Source organism: Aricia agestis, chromosome 7 (genome assembly GCF_905147365.1).
Source record: "Aricia agestis chromosome 7, ilAriAges1.1, whole genome shotgun sequence".
Taxonomy (NCBI): Eukaryota; Metazoa; Arthropoda; class Insecta; order Lepidoptera; family Lycaenidae; genus Aricia; species Aricia agestis.
The window spans coordinates 4,531,100-4,557,979 of NC_056412.1; the positions used below are offsets into that span (position 1 = coordinate 4,531,100).

Genomic DNA, 26,880 nt, shown 5'->3' on the forward strand with positions numbered 1-26,880 from the left:
AAAGTGAAAATATTTGCATTTGACCTATATTTTATAGGGTTTTATCGTTTACATGATCTTTATGACAATAATTATTATCAGCCAAATGGCTGAAAATCTGTGCCTTAAAAGTTGCCTTGTTAAAATATGTTTTATCGTCATCTTTTCTAACGTATTATAGTTTAGTCACTTTGTAAATATTAAGAATAATTTTGAGTAAAACGTTTAAATTGTTAACTGAACTACGTCGAAATATTTTGAGAGCTTTAAAATTGAAAACTGTGTAACATAATATATTTTATTTATGAAGAAACTATACAATAATTTACAATATTATTATTTATATATTACTGTCTGGTTTCGTTTTTACAATTTTATTATATTTAGGGTCAGTAGTTTCGGCACTGGCACACGAGAGGAAATGCCGCTTCCAAAGTATAGCCACGTTGTGTGGAAGCGCCCTTAGTGTAACCCGGAATTTTACCATCCGGCGCGGCGCGGCATCTCGACTTCCTACCTTATTTATATGGCAAACGTGAAAGTTATGAACGCCGGACGGTAAAATTCCGTGTAGTGCACAAACGCCCTAAGAGTGTGATTCATTTTGTAATATTAAAGCGGCTTTAATAATATTAGGTAATGAATCACAGGTCTACATTAAAATGCAAAAATCCAAGAAGCTATGCCCACTTGCGCCAAATTGGGTTAAACTTAATTGTAGAATAATTCATATCGTAACACGTAACACGACATTCTTTCTTGTACCGTCATGACTTATTACGAGAGAATATGATATTATTGTAAAACTAATTAGCATTAAGTAGGGTAGACTGGGTACGATTGTGACATTTTTGGTTTGAAGGTAAATAATTTTGTTAATTTTACACCTAGCTAGGAAAATGTTATCACAAACCATAGTTTATTTATTTGTCTACATAAAAATACTAATATATCATGCCAAAATACGATGAATTAGTCATGGAATCAAATTTAAAAGAAGGAGGGAAATTGTCACAACCGACCACATCCCAAGGACGGTTGTGACGGTGGTTGGGGTCGGTAGTGACATCTACAAAAAAATGTTTTATACGATTTTTATTTTAATAAAAATGTACCATAAAACATCATAATCTTATTCTAAACAAATTCATCTAGCGTATCAAAACATAGTCTATTTCTAAACATATTTATCAACCAAAACAACGACATCCGATTCATTTTATGAATTTCTCCGTTCTCTGTAAATAAGTCCTACGTTTGACTTCTTCGTAAGTATTGTCGTATTGACTGATAATATCCTGCAGTCGTTTGGTCTCCTGCAAGCGTTTTTAGACATCTAAGAAAAATTATAGGACAAATGTATGTCCAAACCGTACCCATAAGATTTGTCTCAACCGTACCAAACACAGAATTTTAATTATCAAACAAGCGTCACGAATCAGCTAAACGATTTACGTAAAAAATAATCACTTGTAGTTAACTACTAATGAACAACTTATAACAAGAAAATAAACGACATAGGCTATTTGCATACAAAAAATAGTAAACATTGAAATAGATCAAGCAAGAAAACCTACTTTTGACTCTTAAAAAGCAATGAAGGCCCCTGATAACATTATCAGCAGAGAAGCATTCAGACTTGCAAGACGCGTCTTTCTCTCTTAGCACCCGTCCCCATATTCCGTATAGTTTCGCTGTTATGACGACTGTCACAACCGTTCCCTGGCACAACAGTACCCAGTCTACCCTAATAACCCAAATTGGCGAATTGGCCTTACTACTGTTTTCGTTCCGCTTCCGTTTCCGGTTCGTAAACAGGAAATATATTTTAAAAGGATGTTTAGTAGATAATTATGTATAATATGACTCAAATTATATAATAATTATAATATACTTCTATATTAAATATTAAAATGTATTATTTATAGGTTAATGTATGTTAATGTATTAAAGGTGAACTAGGCTAACCTAGTTGCTACTACTTAATACTTAATAATTCTGTATCTTATATTAATTTGTAGAGCAGAGAAAAAGTGTCGTACTCGAGAGAGTTGTACGGGCGGTAATAGATCCGGTGTACCACTTTTAGACATATTATTCGGCAATAAGACTTAAAAGGGATACACCTGATCGTTTAATTGTACATTAACCCTTTTACTGATACAGATATTATTTACTTAGCGTTTTGGTACCCAGTTTTTATCTGTAACGAGTCTTTTCTTATAAGCCAGACCAACTAACCTAACCTTTTTTATACGGCCCACAAACACATCTTTCTCTAGATGGCGTCGCGGCGCGCGGGTCGTAACCTAAAATTTTTAAGGGTTAAAAATGTAGTTTTTCAAAATTAGGGATTTAAGATGGAAAAAATTTCACGGCTTTCACTACGACTGCACTATTTTGACGGTGGGCGTGAACAAAGGACAAAGTCCCGGCGGGCCGCAGATTGAGGTGCCAGACGAAGACAAGCAGACCGCGTATTCGCTGTCTAACGGCCATTCCCAATATTTGATCTATCTCTGGTTTTGCCCTGCTAGAAATAGGAATAGCTCACAATTGACATTAGAGACATATATTTTATGTCAATTGTGAGCTATTTCTATCTCTAGTAGGGCAAAACCAGAGATAGATCAAATATTGGGAATGGCCGTTAATAATATCTTTATTAGTAAAGGGGTATATGTGTTATAACGTGTAAACTAGAGATAACTGTTAAAATAAAACTTTGTCATATTATATGTTCGGTTTTATTTCTCCCAAATAGCTTGGTCGCGCAGGTTTGGCCGATGCTTAACTCTTTGGCGGCCTCGAATCCAGCGCTCGTGGCTCGAGGTAGAACCGGCAACAAGTGCGACTTTGTTATCCAGCCTAATGATATTCTTTCATGGAGTGAAATTATCTCTTTGCGTCATGAATCATGGCTCATGACTGAACAGCAGGGCTTGGAAACCGGTATGTTTTTTGAACCGGTTTCACGAATTTACCCACGGAAAATTTTAACAAAGGTTTCGTTCCTCTAAACCAGTTTATGAAACGGCTTTTAAAAATATGGGTATTTTTTATTAACTGGTTATAATTTTCAATCAGCGGGGCTAACGCTACAAATTTGACTTTAGTATTCGCTAGCGAAGCGATGACTTATGTCAAATCGCATACATTTTGTAGCGTTAACGTTAGCGTTTACGTTAAATGATAATCGCTTGCCACTTGTCTAGAGCCGCTAGGAAATGATTTGCGGCCCATGTTCAATGTTCATAGAACATGCGTAATAGTCGACCATACTGTTCAACACTGAATGACTGAGCATTTGCGAGCGCGAGCGACGCACACAGCATAATGCTTATTATAATACAAAGCGTAACAAAACTAAGTCATAATACTAAAGGGTGTGCATGTGTTCCTTGTAGAGAGTTCACTGTGAAAGTAGCAGCGCTGAAAGACCAACTTTTTTTTTACTTTTGTATGGGAACCTCGTGAAGCGCGCTTTTGGGCGCTTGGCCATAGGAAAGCGTCCAAAATAAAATAAAAATTGGTCTTTCAGCGCTGCTACTTTCACAGTGAACTCTCCACAAGGAACACATGCCTCCCCTACGTCACAACTGGGGGCCTACCATGCTACCACCACCTCTACTAAGCGACACAGTTTGATAGCTGATAAGCAATATTACATTAACGTCAAGTTAGCGATCTTAAAAAAAATGTTATTTAACAGCGGATTTAACAATGTTTTGCATTTTTTACTGTTCTTAGTAAAATTATATTTAAAAAGTGAGTACGGTAATGTTATTGTAATCTTACAACAAAGTGTTCTGGAAAATTATAATTGATAGTTTTAGGAAAGGTCGTGGTGGGCCCCTGCAAGCGTCATAAACTGCCAACGGCTGCCATCGGGTGCCGTCGACGCCGCCGACACCTGCCGCCGACGGCAGTCGACGGGCCCATGGAAATACAAGGATGAGTATGCAGCGGCGCCGCCGCGGTGGCGGTGCCGCTGTCGCTGCGGCGCGTGTGTAAGCGCCACGCAAATTCGATAGAATTTAAAATTTTATTGCAATAAAAGATAAAAATGCCGCGAAAAAAAATGGTGATGTGGACCTGCAGTATCGGTAAAAGTAGCAAATTTGGTTTTTAAAGCGTTTTCAATCCGGAAAATTTTTCAAGAGGACTGCCAAAACCACTTGTCGCAGTTTATTCATCGGAAGCCCTAAAATTTTTATAGCAATGGGATGGCATACACTACATGGATCCCTACCAACAAGATGGCAAAAAGTAATCGAACAAAATGTCACCTACATCATATTATGTAGGTGCCATTTTGTTCGATAACTTTTATAAAAGTATAATTTACCTACTTTACTTAATTGTAAATAAACTTTATAAAAAAACCTTACAAATTTTTATATAAAATGCGAAGAAACTTTTGCCCCAACCTATTATACTTAATATATTCCTACATTATCAAACTGGCCGGGGCCCTACAATAACGAGCTAGGTATCTTTGTAGAAACCGGTGTGTAGTTACCGCTTTTTCGAATAAATAAAATACAGGAAGTAGAATAACGACAGTATGGAATATATAGCTCTGTAGGAAGACCGGCCGAAGGCAATCGTAGTTTGAGATATACGAAAAATAAATTGTTATAAATAGTTACATTAAAATGCTTGTCTATGCGGTCATACTGTTATATTTTATAAGCCATGCGGAGAGCAGGCTGATGGTCCACACACCTCTGGGCAGGATCCGGGGTGTGCCGGCCGACGACGGGGACTACGCCATGTTCCTGGGCATACCGTACGCCAAACTCAACGCCAGCAATCCCTTTGGGGTGAGTATACATTTTTAACCGACTTCCAAAAAGGCGGAGGTTCTATAGGTGTGTATGTGAGCCCAGCTATATTTCTTTATTAATTATTATTATATAGTAGTACTAAACTTGTATTTAGAAGTATTAACAGGTATAATAAACAAATTAATTCCTATTTGCAACTATGAACTAACTTTACACTTAACACATTTCAGGCAACAACTCCTCACGAAAAATTCGACAAAGTATTTGAAGCGTTCTCCGAATCGGAAATATGTCCCCAGATCAGGGAAGTCCAGGGTAGTACCGACGCCCCGTACGGCGGTGGCCTGGACTGCCTCACCCTCAACGTGTACGTCCCCAACACGAGGACCGGAGACCGAGCCGTTTATATTTTCATGTTCGGGGGGCAGTTCACCCGCGGTCGAAGCGACAGGAGCTACTACGGACCGAGGTACCTCGTGCGTCACGATGTCATAGTGGTCACTTTCAACTACAGACTCGGCCCCTACGGGTTCATGTGTACGCACATACCCGAGGTGCCCGGCAACCAGGGACTTCGGGACCAGCGCGACGCCATCGGATGGGTCCGAGATAACATCCGAGCGTTCGGGGGCGACCCCCAGAGAATCACCATAGGCGGCCACAGCTCCGGCGCCATGACGGTGGATATGCACATACTGACCGAGCGACCCAGGCTGTTCCAGCAGGCCATCGTGCAGAGTGGAACCGCCACGTACTCTGGTTTTCTTGGACCCACTGATAAAATGTCACTGACAAACATCGCCAGGGACCTCGGCTTCGAGACTAACGACACGTATGCCGCGCTATCGTTCCTCGCTAGTGCTAGCCCTGAGACCGTCATCAGGGCGACGATAAATAAATACCAGTGGAAACCGTGTATCGAAGACGAATTCGAGAGAGTCGAGTCGTTTATTTCTGAGAACCCTGAGCTGTCGGCGGGGTCGAACGTCGACGGACTGAAGGTACTGGGTGGGTTCACAGACAGAGAGTGCATGTTCATGCGAGCGATTAGTGAAAACTCGGATAGCGAAAACCATAATTTGCATACGTCCGCCTACACGCAAGCATTTAATCGGCCTGATCTTTTACGATTTTATCTTGACAAAAAGTTTAATTTTAAGAATGACAGCAACCCGGTAGATACAGTTCGTCGCTTTTATTTCGATGACGAGAATTACGGTGGAACGAATTCCGAGGATTTTCATTCTGATTTTAATATCGTGTACCCCGTCCAGCGACAACTACGCAAGTACGCGAAACACAGAGACACGAGTGTGTACATGTACATGTTCTCGTATGATGGTCGTCGAAACAGAATGAAGAGGTTTTACAATATTTCCCAAGCTGGAGCAACTCACTCCGACGAACTGGGGTACATATTCACCATGGATTTCATTCCAGACGAACCGAACAGCGAGGACCAAAGTAAAATTGACCAAATAACGACGCTGTGGACCAACTTTATTAAATACGGGTAAGATGCCATATTGTTTCGAGTTTATAATTAAGTACTATTTATTTTTAGTGTGTATATCCCACCAAAACATCATCTGTTAAAATAGGGCCTAGTTCATTTAGGCTAATTTATGACCTAAAAAAAGAGTTGAAATCCAATCCAATGCCAAGTTCAGATGCACTTTATCGTTCATAATCATCATTCATCTTCAGCAACAGCCTGATCCATAATACTTCTAATTTGAACTTAGGTCGTAAAAGAGGGCGTTGATGTGGCGATGACGTCAACTGGTGGGAAATTTCAAATTCTACCATTCCTCTATGGCGGGTTTGAATTTTTTTAGTTGTGTGGGGTGGCACCTGGCGGTATTCTTCATTTTTTATAACTTCGTTCCTTCTTCGTTCCATCCGGGTGTCCCTTGACACCTCTCAAGTTTTTTTACGTATCTTCTATTAATTTATAATATATTATATAGTTTAATGTTTTCTAAAAAGCGATATACAAAAGATATGGACGTAAAGCCCATAGACTACTTTAAAAAAAAATTAAATGCTTCAGGAACCCAACCCCCGAGAGGTCAGCGCTGCTGCCGGTGTCATGGACGCCGCTGACTGGCGACACCGTGCCCTGTCTACAGATCGGCACCAACTTAACCCCCATATCGCGCCCTTTCCACCAAAGAATGACATTCTGGGATCTGTTTTTTGATACGTATTTTGATACTTGTCCCGTGAGAAGGCGTGCTGTACAATACTTTAGTAATTCTATTAGGTAATATTATTATATTTTAATGTTCAATATAATTGTAGATTTGTTAGCTTTTTAATCGTGTTTTATTAATTTACTTATTTTTATAATAATAATAATTATTATTATTGCCTACAAACATGGGCGTACCCAGGTTTTGGGCCAGGGGGGGCAAATTACCCAGGTTCTGGTGCCAGGGGGGGGCAAATCACCCAGGTTCTGGGCCACGGGGGGGCAAATCAGATTTTTCATAAGCTAGGTGTTTATAAAGAATAAAAAATTAATAATTTTTAGTTGTAAAAATAATGTATTGCAAACAAATGGCAAAAATTCGTTCTTAATTTTTAATTTTTATAGATAAAAGTATGTAGTAGGAACGTCAACATGATGCAGGGGGGGGCAGCTGCCCCCCCCCCCCCCCCTCGGTACGCCCATGCCTACAAAAAAAACAATAATGTAAATAACAAAGAGTAAGGACTTATATAAAGCATAAACTACGGAACAGTAAAATATGTATAACCCTTCAGCTGTGGCGGCCATATTGAAAAAAAAAGCACATCTGTGGGGCTACTCCTGGCTGTTCACGCGTGACGCGTTAAAATGACAATAACTCTAAATTCCTCATGGGGGATGCTTAATATAACTATGTCATTGGAATCTGTATGAATTAAGCTGAGGTAATAAAAATAAATTAATCCAATTTTGCTATGTTAAGTTTTATTAATTTTAATTTGAAATCGGAATTACAAAAAAAAAACAGTTTTATGTCCTTTTAATACAAAAAATGAAAAATAATTTATAATATTTTTATTAAATTTATATAAATATACGTTGTTTAACATTAATCAATAAGAAAAACACACTTCTCCATACATTTTTTTCACCCTACAAACTTTACAAAAAACAAAACTTGTCAGTACGCGCGCGATTTTAAGACAAGGGTCAAGTTTGAAACTTCTAGCAATCGTCGCAAGTGTGTTTTAGAGCCATTAGAAGTGACTATAGCCCGTCTTTGTTATATTAAGAACACTTTGTGCAAGTTAGAGCGGTAAAGATATAGTTTACGATATACTGTGGTTAAAATAATACACGAAGGTGATAATCGAGCTCCAGGAGCGCGGTCCACAGATGCGTGCATTTTTCACATCGAGCTCCTAGAGCGTGGTCCACAGTTGACGGGATAAACACACGATATAACTACATCATAATTATTTAAAATTTTCTTAACTACATAATATATATAAATCATAATATTTACAACGTGTTTTTAAACTGTATTTAATATAAAGTATCAAAATCTTTTATAGTGACAGGATACAGTGTGGCCATAAGAGGCCACACCGGAAACAAGTGGCGACTCTATTAATGTCGTGACTTTTTTGACGGGCTATAATAAAACTCCTTAAAATCCACCACAGTGTTCCCTCCAAAACTCCATCGAAATTCGAAAGTTTCAGTAAAGCGTATACCACTTTACTGAATCGACCGACTTGACTTCTTGACTTTATACTAGCTTTATACTTAGACATTGACTAGACTTTAGACCTGACTGACCTGACCATAAACCTCAGTATATATTATGTCTATGGACCTGACAATATAGAAAAAATTTTTATTATAGAATATTGTTTTCCCGCCATAATATTATACTCGACACTGGCCATGGTAAATACTTATAACCGAAGTGCCATTAAAAGAACAAAAAAATTGACATTTGTCAGTTGGTTGTCAAATCTGAAATGGAAAAAAAACAAAACAGCTGATAGGTTTTTGGAAAAATGTGAAAGAGTGATGTTGTGTTTTTATATTATTTTCCTAAAATTGTGTTATCTGGGTTTTTAATGTGTAATATTGGTAGGATATTAACCATTAAATATTCGTTATCGTGCACAAGTGTGGGAAAGTGATGTAATAACCAGAAACGTGCTCTTTTGTGTTCCCTCCAAAACTCCATCAAAAGTTTCAGTAAAGCGTCCTACCACTTTACTGAATCGACCGACTTGACTTCTTGACTGTATTGACTTTATACTTAGACTTTGACTAGACTTTAGACCTGACTGACCTGACGATAATATAGAAAAAATTGTATAAAGAATATTGTTTTCCCGCCATATTATACTCGACACTGGCCATGGTTATAGCCGAAGTGCTTATATGAAAAAAAAAAAAAAACTGAAATGTCAAATGTCGATTAGTGTCATTTCATGATTAATTTGACATTTGTCTATTATTTTAGAATTTTGCATGTTGGAAGTTTTAGCAAAGGTGGTTAGTTTTTATTAGAAAATTAAAATTATAACATGTGTTAGTGATAAGATTAGTGATTACAGTGTAAATGACTTAATAATAACAATGCAGTTTCACAAAGAGAGGATTCTGAGTGCGGCGCAATTAAAAAGACTGAGTGAACACAAATATTCTTGCACGAGTGCCAGTATATTGGATGCATGGCTTCAGCCTTGGTGGTGCTGGCTAGTGTCTAAAACTCCGCTATGGCTAGCTCCGAATCTCATCACTATATTAGGTTTAATAGTAAATATTGTCACAACACTCATCTTAGTATGGTAAGTGCTCGTCTTACGCAGTCGTGCTCTTATAAGTGTGTCACGATGCAAACTAGCGGAACCACTTTCATCTCAGTATAAAAGTGATGAAAAACTTTCGAAACCGAGATAAAGTTTTGGAGTTGATTGATATTGACATGTTTGTATTCCTTGGACGAAACATCGCTATTGGCGGGCAGCGTCGCGCCACCAACTGATAAAATATAATGAGATTTGTTTCTTTTATCGGCGTATATCGTAGCTATCAATAGGTACACAATGCGTTAAATTTAAATAAAACAGTGCATAATATAATTTTACTGTTTTGTATAATAATAATATTAATAACTAGCTGTTGTCCGCGACTTCGTCCACGTCAACAAAGTATAATAACAAAGATGGATAGTCCGCTAACGAATATGAAAAAAGTAAAATATAACCTCCTCCTTTTTGGAAGTCGGTTAAAAAGTAGCCTAAGTTATACCTTTAACTACATCAGCTATCTACCAAAAAAAGTCCCGGCAAAATAGCTCCAGCCGTTTCAGAGATTAGCCGGAAAAAACCGACAGACAGACAGACATACAGACAAAAATTTTAAAAAATGTTGTTTTGGTGTATGTAGCGTATAAAGATTCATATGCATGTAGTAAAAAACGGTTCTTTCAATATTACAAACAGACACTCCAATTTTATTTATATGTATAGATGTTATAAAAATGGTCATTTAAAATTCCACTGTCTGGATATTAGTCTAAGTGACAAGTTGAGAATGGCGAAATATAGAGATAAGGGTCATAAAAATACGTGCAATAGCTCATTAGGTTCGGGAAGACGTCTAGAAAAATGTATCGGAAGCATGTATTAGCACCTAATTTGCTTATAACTTTTGCAAAAAATTGCAAAAGTTATAAGCAAATTAGGTTGCCAAAAAAAAGATATTACGTTATTTATTAAAAACTCCGAAGCTATTAACATTTAAGAAGTTTAAAACAGAGATTCTTTAAGAGGAGGAAATTTCCATAAGAAAACTCCCAACTCCCGGAATTCTACCTCTATTATTTATAATTCTAATTTAACGCTGAAAGTAAGTCTCCGCGCGGCATTTTTAGGTAGCGCGCGCGGCTTCAAAACCGAGCACGTCTGACTGATTATTTTTTTAAAGGTATTAAATATTAATTTAAAAATTTCAAAAACTTATAGTGTATTCCGAACACTTCAAAGAGTTTGCTCCCGTTGGAAATTTAACTTCAAGTTAATTTTTCAACAAATTAGACAAATGTTAACTCACGAAATTTTTTCGAACTTCCGTCCTCATTGTACTTTAAATAAAATCTTAAATAATTTTCGTAAAAATTTTTCACTTCGTGGAGCCCTTGATATTAACATACTTAAGAAGATCACGTCATAAAAATTAAAAAAATTTAATACTTTGTTTATAATATTTTTTTTACTTGAACAAAAAACTAGAAATCCAAGTAATATTGTCAAAAAAAATTTTGTTTCATTTATTATCACGTAATTGTTTTCATATCAATGAAGGACATGTATTAACTAAAAAAAAATAATATTAAAAAGTTCAGATTTTGATTAAGAGAAAGAATTTTGACGAAAAAATACAACCCCCAATGACCACCCCTTTTTATTATACCAATCTATCAATTTTCGCCATACTAACAAGGGTCACATTTCGGCCTGTCATTCGACAGGGGTTGATTTTTAAGAAAAGTTTATCTGAGCTTTTTTGCTCCCCTTGGCGCCCCCTATCGATTGGTATATTCAAAAAGGGTGGTTATAAGAGGTTAAAATTTTGTCGAAAATTTTTTGTCTTTTTTCCATAGTGCCCCGTTTCCTTCAGTCCAACCGAAATAACATTTTAAAAATAATTAAAACGGAAATTATTTAAAAAAAATAATGTATGTTACATGCATAATTAAATTAGAAGTGCCTAGGTATACCACAAGGCATATTATTTGATTTCGAAATAAAGTTCCTTATTATTATTATATTTTAGAAAATAACTGCTGTACATAGTTACATAAAAAAAAAACGCCAAAAAAGATAGCAACATTTTTATTTAAAAAAAAAAGGATCTATCTGACAGAGAGCAGAAGCCGTGTGGTAGCGAGAACATATATTTTTTGTGAATAAATGTAAAAAACACATTCTAGGCTGAAAATAGCGCAAATTAAAAATATGGGTCATTCCAAGTTAAGAGGTAACTAGCTATTTGACCGAGCTTTGCTCGGTATTCGATGAAAATGACATTTTCTAAAACTGATTCCTAGCTAGATCGATTTATCGCCCCCGAAACCCCCTCATCATATCATCATCATATCAGCCTATAGTCGTCCACTGCTGGACATAGGCCTCTCTCAATGAACGCCAAGATGATCGATCTCCTGCTACTCGCATCCAACATGGGCCTGCAACTAAGCGGAGATCGTCGTCCCACCTAGTTGGAGGTCGACTTACACCCCGATTTCCCAGCCTTGGTCTCCATTCCAGAGTAAGTTTACTCCAGCGATCGTCTGTTCTTCGAGCTGCGTGACCAGCCCAGTTCCACTTCAGCGTACTGATTCTCTGCACTATGTCGGTGACTTTAGTTCTTTGACGAATTGTTTCATTTCGAAGCTTATCCGCCAAAGAAACTCCGAGCATAGCGGCGCGTTCCATAGCACGCTGAGCGACGGAAAACTTACGAGCTAGCCCTGCTGTAAAAGGCCAGGTTTCCGCCCCGTAGGTCATAACGGGAAGCACGCATTGATCGAAGACTTTCGTCTTCAAGCTCTGCGGAATATGCGACGTGAGAATGTGCCTGAATGCTGCCCAACCCAACTGTATCCTCCTATCGGTTTCTCTCTCGAAGTTATGTCTACCTACCTGCAGTATGTGCCCCAAATAGACATATTCCGTTACGACTTCGAGAAAGACACCGTTAACTGCAACCGGTCTCGGGAGAACATGTTCGTTGAACATGACTTTCGTCTTGTCCAAGTTCATCCCGAGACCGATCCGCCGGGAAGATTCATATAGGTCGTTCAACATTTCCTGCAAGTCCTCCAACGATTCTGCCAATATGACGATATCGTCAGCGAAACGAAGGTGTGAGAGGTACTTGCCATTAACGTTTATGCCACGTCCTTTCCAGTTTAGGGTCTTGAAGGCGTCATCTAACTTGTGAACAGTTTCGGGGAAATAATATCCCCCTGTCTCACTCCTCGATGCAAATAGATTGGCCTTGTTGTGGCCCCCTGTACTCGGACGGACATAGACGCGGCATTATATAGACCTTTCAAAACTTCGACGTAACGCCAATCGACTTGACATCGTTGCAGGGCTTCCAGAACAGCCCAGGTCTCAACAGAATCAAAAGCCTTCTCATAGTCCACAAAGGCAAGGCACAATGGCTGCCTGTACTCATGTGACTTTTGTACAACTTGCCTTAAGGTGTGAATATGGTCTATGGTGCTAAAGCCTCTGCGAAACCCAGCCTGCTCCGGTGGCTGGCATTCGTCAAGTTTATTGGGTAGGCGATTCGTAATGATCCTAGAAAACAACTTATATATGTGACTCAAAAGCGAGATGGGTCTATAATTTTTAAGAAGGGTGTTATCGCCCTTCTTAAAAAAGAGAACCACCTCGCTTTTAAGCCATTCTTCGGGGGAAACTCCCCGTTGAAGGACAAAATTAAAGACTTTACGAAGCTCTCTCAAGACGGGTTCGCCTCCCGCTCTGAGACGTTCGATCGTAATCCCGTCCCTCCCCGGGGCCTTTCCTCCTTTAAGTTGTTTCAGAGCCAATCCGATTTCGCCTATACTGACGTCAGGAAGCTGGCCAGAAAGATGCCGGGTGAGTTTGGCACGCGGGTCGTCATCACGAGGATCAGGTTGCGAAGCATGTGAAGCATACAATCGGCTATAGAAATCCTCGATCTCGGACAGAACGGAAGTGAGGAAACGATTTGGCCACAGCTTATAAATGTTATATTGGCCACAGCTATTCTTTACCTTCGTCAGATGACTCCTCCCGAAGCGCCTTACGAAAACTTTAGACCCTCTATTCCGCTCAATCGCTTCCGTGATTTCCAGCGTATTCGAGCGGCGAAGATCTCTACGTATAAGTTTCCGTCCGAGATGTTAAGAGCGTCGAACCTATTTCTCAGTTGTAACTGAAATTTCTGGGTGTCAGCGACGGATTGTTGGGAGTTGGGTCGGAGAGTAGACCTCAGCATATGGGCTCTTTCGAGTTTGAAGCATACACTCAAGGATCCTCGCAGTAGTCGGTGATCGCTACCGGTATTAAACCTATTGATCACAGAGACATCCCTAAATATATACTTCCGATCCGTAATGATAAAATCTATCTCGTTCCTTACCACAGAGTCAGGGCTTCGCCATGTCCACTTTCTTTGGGGCTTCTTTTTGAAGAAGGAATTCATCAAGAAGAGCCCCTCTTTTTCGAGAAAGTTGACCAGCATTTGCCCCCTGCGGTTTCGAATCCCAACACCGTGCTGTCCCAAGCAAGATTCGCCGCTAGCTCGTACTCCTACTTTGGAGTTAAAATCTCCCATGACAACATTGAAGTGGGTCTTAGGGGGTGGTATTTAAGACCTTGGAGATGTTTTCGTACATGGTCTCCACTTCGTCATCCGAATTTGTCGAGGTTGGTGCGTACACTTGTACTATCTTGAGAGAATACCTATCGGTGAGTCTCAAAACAAGGTACGCTACCCTCTCCGACACACTCGAGATCTTGACAACGTTGTCAACGAGAGATTTGTTGACAGGAATCCCACGCCCCCCAGGATGTATGATCTCCCTCTCGGAAGTAGAAAAGGTGACCCGATGGCAGAGTCATGGTGTCTTCCCCTGGTCTTCGGACCTTGCACAACCCTAATACGTGCCAACGGATTTTTTCCAATTCTACCTCCAGTTCGACTAGGTGGTCTTCGAGTCTAAGCGTTCGTCCGTTGTACGTCGCCAGGTCCAGTTGGTGGTAGCGATCCGTAGCCCGGAGATTCTTAGCACCTCTCGCAGTGCCGTTACCATGGCCGCTACCGTGGCCAGGAATAGTACCGTTACCGGGAACTAGGGGCCATCTTTTTCTGGTGCGTTTCATAAGAGGCATTTGCTCATAATTGCCACGCGGAGCACGCGGATTGGCTATCTGACAGGGGGCCAATGAATCAAACCATCAATGCTGCAGCCCATTGATGACCATGGATTTCTTCACTGACCCTATCGTTGATGGTTTTACCGCCATCCTTCGGTTGAGTAACTGCGCTTGATGTTAGATCTATCCCACACTAATTATTGTGAGACCGAAACCCCCTACATACTATATACAATATATATATATATATATATATATATATATATATATATATATATATATATATATCTACATACATACATATATATATATATATATATATATATATATATATATATATATATATTATATATATATATGTATAGAATTGCTCTTTTAAAGATATAAGATTCGTTGTATGAAGTGGCGGCACAGCTTTTTTTTAAATATATTTTTACTTATGGAAACTGCTAAGTTGAAAACGTTTACCAAGTGGCCAGTCAATTTATTGGTTTTACATCGTTTTATAAGTGACCAAGGGAAATACATAGTACAGGGGAGAGACAATGTGTACACCTGGTTTGGACACTTTATCAACAGGGAAGAGTTAAACAAAAAAACAGGCTATTTTTAAGAATAATTATCTTTGTTTATTTTAATCATGAATTATTTATAATCAGAATTTTCATTTCTTAGCAGTATTCTTTGTTTATAAAATTAAATGTTTCCTAAGCGCTATTAGTCTAAGCGATAAGTTGAGAATGGCGAAATATAGAGATAAGGGTCCTAAAAATATATAATTATTATTTTGACAATATTTCTTGGATTTCTAGCTTTTTGTTCAAGTTAAAATGGCGTGATCACCAAAATTATTACTGATCACCAACATTATACTAGCATTTTAATGTAAAATGACCACCAAAGATTTAACATCTCGCTATCCTATTTATGCAAAATGACTCCAAATAAATCATTGTTAAATCAAAAGTATTAAACAATCACCAAAATTAGTAAATGATCACCAACATCATACATATCATGTAAAATTATAACCAAAGTATTTTCATTTTGCTATCCTATTAAAGAAAAATGAACTTGAAAATGAAATGTTATTTCATTTTCAAGTTCATTTTTTTTATTGACTATTTTTTTACTTTATTGACTATCGTAAATAAATAATAATATAATAATGATAACGGGACTCAGTATAAGTGGGGTAGGGTAGGTGTCCATCTGTTAACTCTTCAGTTCCAAACTGCTGAATATAACATAATATGGAGTTATTATACTTTTTTGTTAATATGCTTACGTAATACAATTTTTGTCAAATATCGCATTGATTTACTCGCTTTGGTGATCAATTGATCATATACTATATTTGGTGATCATTTACTATATTTGGTGATCATTTACTATATTTGGTTATCATTTACTATATTTGGTGATCATAATACTTGGTGATCATTTACTATATTTGGCGTTCGATTACAATTTAAAGTGTAGCCGTGACTAAAATAGCTGGTAGTATTGCAATTTTAGACTTCCTTTCTTTGGTGGTAAATATCTTTTTTTGGTAAACAAGTTTAAGGTATCAGTGCATTTTTTGGTGGTCATTATATTTGTTCCCGTTAACATTTGTCTAATTTGTTGAAAAATTAACTTTAAGTTAAATTTCCAACGGGAGCTAATTTTAGCGGGCGAAAGCAGGGTGAAATTTTAGACCATTTATGTAAATAAAAGTATTTATCCCACTTTTGTCCTATGATACTTTCAGCCGCGTTTTTTTATAAATTTCAAATACAATACACAAACAAAACTTAATAATAATAAAAAAAATGAAAGAAAAATAAAACTTGCAAGATAATCCTAAAGATAAAGATAAGAAAATAAAATTTCTAAAGAAAGAGTCTTTAGAAATTTTATTCAAGCGGTCAATTGACCGCTGCGGTCTTTTTAGGTTGGTTGTTATTTAAAACTTATAATTATTGAGCAATCATTAAAAACACGTTATCACCATTTAAACAATCGAAAATTATTAAATGTCACGAGAGGAAAACGAATTTCACAAAGCGGTAACAAAAATATCGCAAATTAAAAACGCGGTCATTTGACTGCTCCGGTCTTTTTAGTGTTAAAACATAGTTTTTATTTGATATGATGACAATTTCAAAAACGACTATAAAATACATGATTACTTTTTTTAGGTATAGTCCTGATGCCAGACAAGAGCCCCCGAGATGGGCCTGCGCCCTGTGTGCCCTGGGTGTGTTTGTTTATCAGAGTCTGGATGCCATTGATGGCAAGCAGGCTCGGCGGACGGGTAGTCAATCCCCGCTCGGTGAACTCTTTGATCATGGCTGTGACAGCATATCAACAGTGTTCATAGCCCTCGGAGCATGTATAGCAGTGAAGCTTGGCGAATATCCGACCTGGATGTTTTTTCAAGTGAGTCTCTTTTATTATTATCACTCATTTTTTTTTATTTAACTTACCAATTGAATACTTGAGTAGTGTAATAACAAAATTCTTATGCATTGCAATTCTGAATACCTTCTGGTAAAATTTACATGTTTCAATCAATAGAAGTTAAGGTCATGCTATATTTGAGCCATATACTATTAAAATGCACTTTAACCTTCGAGACTTAGCTACAAATAGATTCTGAATCAATTTGTTAATTTTTTATATTTATTTACCCTCTCACTGTACCTTACATATTATATTATTATGTAAGTAGATAATATATTTTTACATAGATAATATAATAAGTTGTAACTCATCCTAATACATCGTTTTTAAGATTTTTTGAGAAGAGAAGGAGGAAGCAGCTTTTTAGTCCTCCCGCTTCTCCTATTTTTGAAATTTCGGGAACAATGCAATAAAGACATCATCACGCTATGTCATCTGTGTCAATATTTTCATGAGTTTGACCAATGATATTCTATGTTACTAACGTAACTAGATTGGAAGTTTACGGTAGCAACGCGTTGCCACTTCGAAGATGCCTGCAGGCATATCTCACATACATAATGACATAACGAATATATGACTTGACATTGTCTTTTGAACAAAAAAGTGGTTACGCATTTCTGAGAATCTTTTGTAAGACATTGCTACTCTAGTATTTTAGAAACTCATTGAGTTTGACAATAATTATTCTACATATTATATTGAAGCTAATGATATTGAAATTAGGAGAATGATATAGGAGAATAAATGATATTAGTTGAAGTGATATTATGTCTTAAATGGTAATGAGTGTAAGAATGTTTTGTAGTATAATTGTTGACTTTGGCAAACTCAAACTGGCCCCGCAGACGTTGGCTCTCATCCAATTTACTTCTGAAACAATTATATTCCATTTTTATGGATTTGGTTATATATTCGTGGGAGTAAAATAAATATTATCGAAATAGATTATATTAAAAAATCGGCCAAGTGCGAGTTGGACTCGCGCACGAAGGGTTCCGTACCATTATAGAGCAAAAATAGTAAAAAAAATTGATTTTTGTATGGGAGACTTAATTATTAATTTAATAAAAATTTTATTACTAATTTTTAAAGAACTAGCTATTTGACCGGGCTTTGCTCGGTATTCGATAAAACACGAATGACATTTTCTAAAAATGATTCCTAGCTAGATCGATTTATCGCCCCCGATAGGGGCCTATATATACCTACTAAATTTCATGAAAATCGTTGGAGCCGATTCCGAGATTCGAATTATATATATACAATATATATGTTACGTTTTCGGTCTTTGAGCGTAACATATACAAATACAAGAATTGCTTGTTTAAAGATATAAGATAAATACAATCAATGCCATGATGACAAAAGCAAAAAATGTAAAAAAAAACACGTTTGTTGTATGGGAGCCCCACTTAAATATATATTTTTTTTAGTGTTTGTTGTTATAGCGGCAACAGAAATACATAATCTGTAGAAATTTCAACTCTCTAGCTATTACCGTTCTTGAGTTACAGCCTGGAGACATACATACAGACAGACGGATAGACATCGAAGTCTTGGTAATAGGTCCCGTTTTTACCCTTTGGGTACGGAACCCTAAACAGTATTCTTTTTAATTAAATAAGTCTAAAAAATTAAGGCTGCTTTACCTTTTTTAAATCAGTGCCTCCTCCAGTATTCTTAATTAGGATAATAATAAATTCAACAGTAAATTCTGCAATCTGCATTACGTTTTAAATATACTAGTAGTAGTAAATATACTATAAGAGTAGCTCGACTTCGTTATCAAACTCATAATGTATTAACTATCATATTATTAGTCCAAAGCACATGCCATAAACTCAAATCTACTGTCTATTGACTACTAAGCGAACAGTTTGTGAAAATTTATTAAACATGAAAACATTGTATTACCAAATTGTGACGTAATTAATTTAAATATAATAATATATTAATTATTTTAACATAATTTCTACGTGCAGCTTACAGTATTTGTAGTCAGGGGTCCCTAGAACAATTTTTTTTTGATAACTATCTAGCTAATTTTTGTGAGTTATTGTAAGATTCAACAAAACTTGGTTGACTACGGAACCCTAACCATCAGATTTTTTGTATGTTGATAGGTTAATAGTTTTAATATAAATGTATGATTTAAGAATAACATTGTCCTACAAATACAACTATCCATATTTTGGGGTCATCAAATCAAAGTATGAAATCCCATAAATGATATTATAAGTATCTCTGTTAGCTACCACTTTCGAGATTTTTCGCAGATAAAATTGTTATATTCGTCTTATCTAGGGTTGCCATCACCCAAATTCCCTTCGCCGGTCAGGCACGACAAACTTACCGGACATTTGGCCGAAATGTGGTTATTTCCCCGGACACCTCATAAACAGTATTTACGATAACGTCTTGCCAATTTTTGCTTTTCCAACAAGAATTTGTAAATATCTGACTAACTCAAGTCCGTGCTAGAAACCGTGTGTATGCTTGGCGAGTTTTTATCTTTCGTTAATGAGGGATTAAGGATAGGCGTAAGGATAGACACTTCTAGATTTTCTATTGGTTCCTCACCGATCTGAAATTATCTGCAGGTTGGCATCACTGACTACAATATATGGGTTGTGTTTCCAAAAAATATCAGTGTACTGTCAAGTATGACATAAATCATAATATCTTAAACCTAAGCGATCATTGGCCTAAGCGATTAGGCCAGTACACTGGTAATAGTTTAGGAACACGCTGACATAATAAAAACTTGTCAAACTGAAACTTGACAACTGAAAGAGTTTTGGCGGGCATGTCACTTTCAAACTTCTTCTACTTTTTATTGTTGGTGTGGTTTTTATTATTTTTTCCCAAATTGTGGTTTTTGATATTCATTATTGGTAAAATTGTTAAATATCCGTTATCTTGCACAAGTGCAGGTAAGATGTTGTCAAAACCAAAATGTATAATTCCTGTGAAATTTGGTGTGAATATCGGTAAATAGGGGTATTTCTTCCGTGAATTTTAGCTAAAACATTGTTATAATAACTTTATTATCCTATTCATTGGAATATTATTGCGTCTTTTTCAAGTTGAAATGTATCAAGTTTTACATTCTTTTGCCCAGTTTTGTAGCAATTATTGATGGTATTCCCTGGTACTACCGATAGTTGTCTACCCATACGCCATCTAGTTACTAAAATGGAAACTGTTTGATAATCAAATTAAAAATATAGGAAAATCCCTCATTACTGCCTGGTTAAAAAGTTGGATTTCTCTCAGCAAACGTGTCCGGATTTCAACCGGACACTTTTCAAAAACCCGACCGGACGCACCCCGGACGCTAATATCGTAAAGGAACTAGGACAAATCCGGGGAAATCCGGACGGATGGCAACCCTAGCTAATTAGCAAATGAGATTCCCAAATACTTTCATGACAATCATTCACAAGCGTTACCACAATCCATGCCCCATGTTCAAAATATCTCAAATTTCGAACCATGTACAAAAACTGAAATTTTAAATATAATTGAAAGCTTAGATTCTAACTGCAGCGTAGGGTTAGATGGAATCAGCACAAAGATAATCAAATCCACTAAACACCTAATAGTGGAGAAGTTGACCGATAGCATAAACATATTATTAGAAGATGGTACTTTTCCAGACTCACTAAAAACGGCGAAGGTCACCCCCATTCATAAATCTGGTCCAAAAACCGATCCAGGTAACTACAGACCTATCTCTGTTTTACCGACGTTGTCAAAAATACTCGAGAAGGTTTTATACACAAGGCTTGTAAATTACTTAAGCTCAATTAACTACATCTCGGATCGTCAATATGGATTTAGGCCTAAAAGTAATACATTAACAGCCACTATTGATCTGGTTACTAAAATTAAACATAATATTGACCAAAAAAATATTGCATTAGGAGTATTCATAGATTTAAAAAAGGCATTTGATACTATAAGCCACAGCCTTCTCCTAAGTAAATTGGAAGCGATAGGAATAACCGGTAAAGCACTACAAATACTCAAGTCTTATCTCACCGGACGATCCCAGATTGTAAAGTTTGACCATAATACTCAAAGTAGTGCACTGCCGGTTACCTTTGGAATCCCCCAAGGCTCAATTTTGGGCCCCTTGCTATTTTTAATTTATGTGAATAATTTGCAAGAACTGGGTCTTAAAGGTCACATTACACTCTACGCCGATGATACATGTCTTTTTTACTTTGGTTCATCTATACATGACATAATAACACAAGCCCAAAGTGACTTAAATTCTATATACATTTGGTTCCAACATAATCTGTTAACTATTAATATAACTAAAACCTGTTATGTAATATTTAAAGCTAAAAATAAGCGGATCCCACAACATCCTCCATTAACAATTAATAACATACCTCTCCAACAAAAGGCTTCAGAAAAATATCTTGGATTAACCATTGATGCTCAACTAACTTGGAATACCCATCTAGAAAAAAATAAAAATAAACTTGTAACACTTCGAGGATCTCTGCGTAATATTGTACGATGTATCCCAAAAAATATACGCTACACGATCTACAATTCCCTAGTAAAACCGCATCTTACCTATCTCATCGAAATCTGGGGATCGGCCGCTAAAACTAGATTAGATAAAATACAAATATTACAAAATAAAATTATCAAAACTCTTTTTAACTATAACCGATTAACACCAACATCTAAAATCTACGACGAAACTAAAATAATGAACATTAAAAAACTATACAAATACCACATTTGCTTTTTTATTCACAAAACGCTCAATAGGAATATCCACACTAACCTTTCGTTCACTAAACATAAACAAGTTAGCGAGCGCCGTACGCGCCGAGCGAGCTACCTCGTCATACCTAAACATCGCACAAATTACGGCAAGTCGACACCTACTGTCGAAGGAGCGCAGCTATACAACCGCATACCCTCGCGCATTAAACACTCCCAATCTTTGAATGTTTTTAAAAAGCAATTAGCCGAACATATTATTAACGAGACTTAACGCTTAAGTTTTAATTATTATGCAACGCGAAAGTTTAAAATGTTATATTATTAACGCAAATTAAAATTATTTAGTTTACTGTCTATACCTTTTGTAATAACATAATAACCTGAGGTTTTGTAATCAGTTAGCTATATTTTGTTAAATGTGAGGTACGTACACATTTTTTACCTTTAAAAAAATTTAAATGTTTCAAATGCCTTTATGTACCAGTAATTTAACTGTACCTACTTATATTGTATTTTCGACGACGAACGATGAAATTGTATCTAGACATTAAGTAATTAATGTTATCAAATAAGTGGCAGCTTGCCTTTGTTGATAATAAAGAATCTTTAAACCTAAACCTAACCCTAGTCTTATCGAAATGAAGCTACTCACAAAAATAGCTTAATAGTAATTTAAAAAAATGTTTTTCTAGGGATCCCTGACTATTGTGTTTGATTAAGTATCGTACGATGTTGAGTCAACAGAGGTCAGGGAACTCCACCTGATAACAGCCCCCGGACTCCGGAGACACTACTTAACTTAATACCTAGGGTGAACATGACTAGTGATTGGAAAGTACTAGTCATTCACTAGTCATTGGACAGAGCACAAAAACACAATATTTATTAAGGTTGCTTTAAAAACTACCGTACCTGTTTTTCTTTCAAATCAGGCGTTCTATTACTTTAAAAACAGGCAGTCTTTAAAACAACCTTAATGAATAGTTTAAAAACCTGAGTAGTTTGCGAGAGAGACTCTTCCAAAGTGGTAAAATGTGTATCCCCCCCCCCCCCCCCCCCCCTCTAACTTCTAAAGTAGGGGCATGATAAGTCTAAAAATAATATATGATGTACATTGCTATAAAAACTACCAACGAAATTTGGCCGCTTTTTTTTTATTTACCTTAGTGATTTGTAAAAATTAGCTAAGTCCAAAGGTTACTTTTTATCGCGCTATTATAGTTCGTCAACGCGAGAGGAAATTTTGAACAGATTTCTCTCGCGTCGTTAGCAATATCTAGTGTATATAGTTTAAAATAGCGAAATATTTGCAAATTCTATAGTTCCCAAGCGTTTATTTCACCAAAATGTCTCTGGATCGACGCCAAATCAAGTATGAGCAATTACTGAGTCTCATCACTCATGTGATGATGGAGGAGCGACCGACGCGTGACGTCACTACTCACTGACGACGTGCAGTCCATTCAGACTTGGGCTCCATGGGCGTACCGAGGGGGGGCAGCTGCCCCCCCCCGGATCATATTGACGTCCCTACTAAGTATATTATCTAGTACTTTCATTTTTAAAAATAACGAATTTTTGCCATTTGTTTGCAATACAACTAAAAATTATTAATTTTTTATTCTTTATAAACACCTAGCTTATAAAAAATCTGATTTGCCCTAATGAGATGACTAATTGCAGTAATTAATATTCTCAATCTCATGCTGTTCTTTACTTTTAATACCCGCCATAGGTCGCTAGGCAATTGACAGACCAACGTCATATTAACTATTGTGATCTGTCGGCTGGGTTTGACGTAACGTGTCCGAACTACATCCCCCATTTGCCTAGGAATCACCTTCTCTGATAGTACCACTGACCTCCATTATACAAGTACGCTGGACTGGGGTATCCCAACTGTTTTTTGTGCCTATTTGAAGCGGAATCAGCGCCCCCAATGCGGGGGAAGAGAACTAATCTGACGTAACTTGCAAATGGCCGCTTAATCGCTATTGGTTGTAGAAACTAGTATTAGTTCCAAGTACTCCCACTACTGCTATCAGCGCCAATATGGCGACTTGCAAACGTCATTTTTACGTCAGATTTAGTTCTCTTCCCCCGCATTAGGGGCGCTGATTCCGCTTCAAATAGACTCAAAAAATAGCTGTCATTTCAGAGGGTATCATAAGTCCAGCGTACTTGGAGGTCAGTGGATAGTACCTACTGAAGAAAACGTTATGCATTTATGTTTAGAACAAGTTAAAAACATTAAGGGCGGATTCGACCAAACTGGAGTAAAATTTTACTCAAGTATAACTGTCTCCTAATCTAAGAGTAAGCTGGTTTTGCGTTTTTCCAACTTCTAACCCAAGAATAAGGTAATTACACGGGAGTAAATATTTACACGGGCTATTTTGGTGGAGTAAATATTAAACTGAGAATAGTTGCACAACAGGGTGTCAACTGTCACGGTCGGTGTCATTGTGAACTATAATTGACATTTTATTTCATACTCTTTGAGTAACTTGGTAAAATGCAAACGATAATATCCTAGAGTAAATTAAAGGAGTAAAATTATTCTCATGATAGTTATACTCGTGTAACTTCAAGTTTGGTCGAATCGGGCCTAAGAAATAAACCAACACATCGTAATTAATGTCGATGACAAAAATTAAGATTTTACCTGCAACTTTGTAGGCGTTAATAATTACCACACCTGAATATACTTCACTTAAAAATAAGCATATTATGCACTTCTATAATAATTATTATTATCTGAACATTACGAGACATTAACTACTTCTCTAGTCATTACATTCTTTACAGTTTTCACTTCCGTAGACCGTACACTACCTTAAGTACGTCCTATATGCTGTAACATCCTGTCTACGATTCGCGCAGGAAAACCTCATTTAATCAATAGTAATTATTGTTACTATCGCATACAAATCGTATAATTTTGCTTGTAATCAGTTCGTCGTTATGTAACTTTTACGCGTAATTTCTGACTTCTATTTATATGGAAACAGACATCGAAGTCTTAGTAATAGGGTCATGTTTTTACACTTAGGGTACGGGACCCTAATAAAAATAACTTCAGTTTTGTTAGTCTCGCTATAACTCGAGAACGGCTGAACTGATTTGCCAAATTCAAGTATTGAAATATTCGTGGAAGTCCAGGGAAGATATAAACGGTGAGAAAATTTAGGGTTTATACTATAGTGTGTAAGTAGTTAGTGAGGGCATTCCTTTATTAGTGCCAATCCCTCCAGCCAGTGCGTTGTCTTGGTAACCAATGAAATCTCTCAAAATCTCACCAATCGTAACGTCAACGTTGTTAAAATATGTATGTATGAGAGTTATTTCTCATACATTCTACCGCCCAAATATATATAATAGCCCCAGTTACTAAAACTTCAAGCCCGCCCCGAGCTAGACAACCAACGTAGGTGTGCATCGTGAAATCATTTTTTCACTGAGTTAAGAGGATACCCCAGCATAGCTAGCACAAGCACGTAGACAAACGAAAGAAACTAAATTTTGACAGTTTTACCGGAAAAACATTGGAGTAAAAGTTTCTTTCGTATCTCGATATCTTTCGCTTTTAAAAAACTATATGTCAAGCATGATGATCCGCTTTTGACATTTAGTTTCTTGATTCTGTTTTTATTTTTATTATGGCACTTGGCTATAAAACCATGGCCAGTGTCGAGTAAATGGCGGCAAATTCAAAAAATCGATGTATAGCAACCCTGTCTATAGCCGGAATTATAGTTTTGATCTACAAACTACGAATAATAAAGTTCCTTAGTTTTTATTATTCGTATTTCGTAGATCAAAACTATAATTCCGGCTATAGACAAGGTTGCTACACGTCGATTTTTTGAATTTGCCGCCATTTACTCGACACTGGCTATGGTTTTATAGCCGAGGTGCCATAATTAAAAAAAAGAACCAAGAAACTAAATGTCAAAAAAAAATAATTGCCGTTGCTTTAATGGTTGCTATGGAAAGAGTTTCTTGTCTTTGTCCACTGAAACTCAAGTCGATGGGTGGTGCCATGCTCGGGAATAAGATATGTAGACATGGGAAAGAAACTGCCATTACTTTCTTTCGAAGAATCGACTGGGAAACCCTGTGCTAGCTACGCAGGAGCGAGAGAAATTGAAAATAGGTATTTGAAAATGTATTGCTTTCTCACCAATCTCAAGTCTCCCACCGCAGAGCGCGATAGAGACAACACGACAAAAGTTCTAATAAAAGAACAGAAAATCTTCGTTTCGTTGTCCGCTGATTCCTTCTCCAAAACTTAACCGATTTAAGTACTTTTTTCATTAAGAATTAAAGCAAGGCTTGAGCTGTGTTCCTATGTTTTTTTTTTTGTATATTTTAGCCAGTTTTGTTTTCTAGGTCTTTGAACACAGAGGAAAATCTTGCCATCTTTTTGGGTTTTTGGACGTTCATATCTTTTTTAATAATAAAATTATGAAAAAAAAGAAAACATAGGGACATGCTAATAGTGGCCATTGATATTCAGGAAAAAATCATAACTCTACCGGCATTATCCAGGGAGGAAACAGGGGACAGCGTTTGTATGGAAAAACGGCGGTGTGGACTCCTCTTAATCTTCCACAGTATATTTTATTATCTATATAATAATACGCAAGCGAAAAACTTTGTATACCTTTTGACGAAAAATGCGGAAACGTAGGTAAATGAAATTTTGCACAGTTATAGTTTATATGGTGAAGGAGTGCATCGAGCTAATATTATTATGAAATTATGCTTTTATCACAATTTTTACTCTTTAATTTATGGTTGAAATCTGCTGATAACAAGTTGACAAATTGAAAATGGATTATAGTTTTTTTTTATTGAATTTTAGATACTATTAGACAATGCTAACACGGCCAGTCTGAGATCAGCTGAGTCCCAGAGACAAGAGTTGAAAAAAAAAATTATAGAGTCAATATTTTATTACAAATTAAATGTATACTTGTACCATTATCTATTCTGTGGTAGTAGTCCT

General features: G+C 36.8%; 2 protein-coding genes across 5 annotated transcripts in view; both read left to right on the forward strand.

Annotated features, from left to right (window-relative positions):
- Positions 1 to 4,694: 4,694 nt before the first annotated feature.
- On the forward strand, positions 4,695 to 8,169 carry LOC121729027 (acetylcholinesterase-like). Its single transcript, XM_042117410.1, has 5 exons — positions 4,695 to 4,805; positions 5,000 to 5,770; positions 6,044 to 6,282; positions 6,823 to 6,994; positions 8,107 to 8,169. The coding sequence occupies exons 1-5, from the start codon at positions 4,695 to 4,697 to the stop codon at positions 8,167 to 8,169; spliced, it is 1,356 nt and encodes a 451-aa protein (XP_041973344.1).
- Positions 8,170 to 9,239: 1,070 nt separating this feature from the next.
- LOC121728769 (cholinephosphotransferase 1) overlaps positions 9,240 to 26,880 on the forward strand; it is a 33,292-nt gene continuing 15,651 nt past the window's right edge. For all 4 annotated transcript variants that reach the window (XM_042117039.1, XM_042117036.1, XM_042117038.1 and 1 more), the window contains exons 1-2: positions 9,240 to 9,575; positions 16,850 to 17,090. In XM_042117039.1, the coding sequence (XP_041972973.1) occupies positions 9,364 to 9,575; positions 16,850 to 17,090 (453 nt within the window). In that variant the 5' untranslated portion in view covers positions 9,240 to 9,363. The remainder of the gene's footprint in view (positions 9,576 to 16,849; positions 17,091 to 26,880) is intronic.

What these genes read in the sequence shown, in the direction of transcription:
- LOC121729027 (XM_042117410.1), top strand. Translation starts at nt 4,695, where the DNA reads ATGGTCCACACACCTCTGGGCAGGATCCGGGGTGTGCCGGCCGACGAC. An exon ending in CGAACGTCGACGGACTGAAG is followed by an intron (nt 5,771 to 6,043) that starts GTACTGGGTGGG and finishes TACCCCGTCCAG; the next exon opens with CGACAACTACGCAAGTACGC. An exon ending in CGTATTTTGATACTTGTCCC is followed by an intron (nt 6,995 to 8,106) that starts GTGAGAAGGCGT and finishes TAATACACGAAG; the next exon opens with GTGATAATCGAGCTCCAGGA.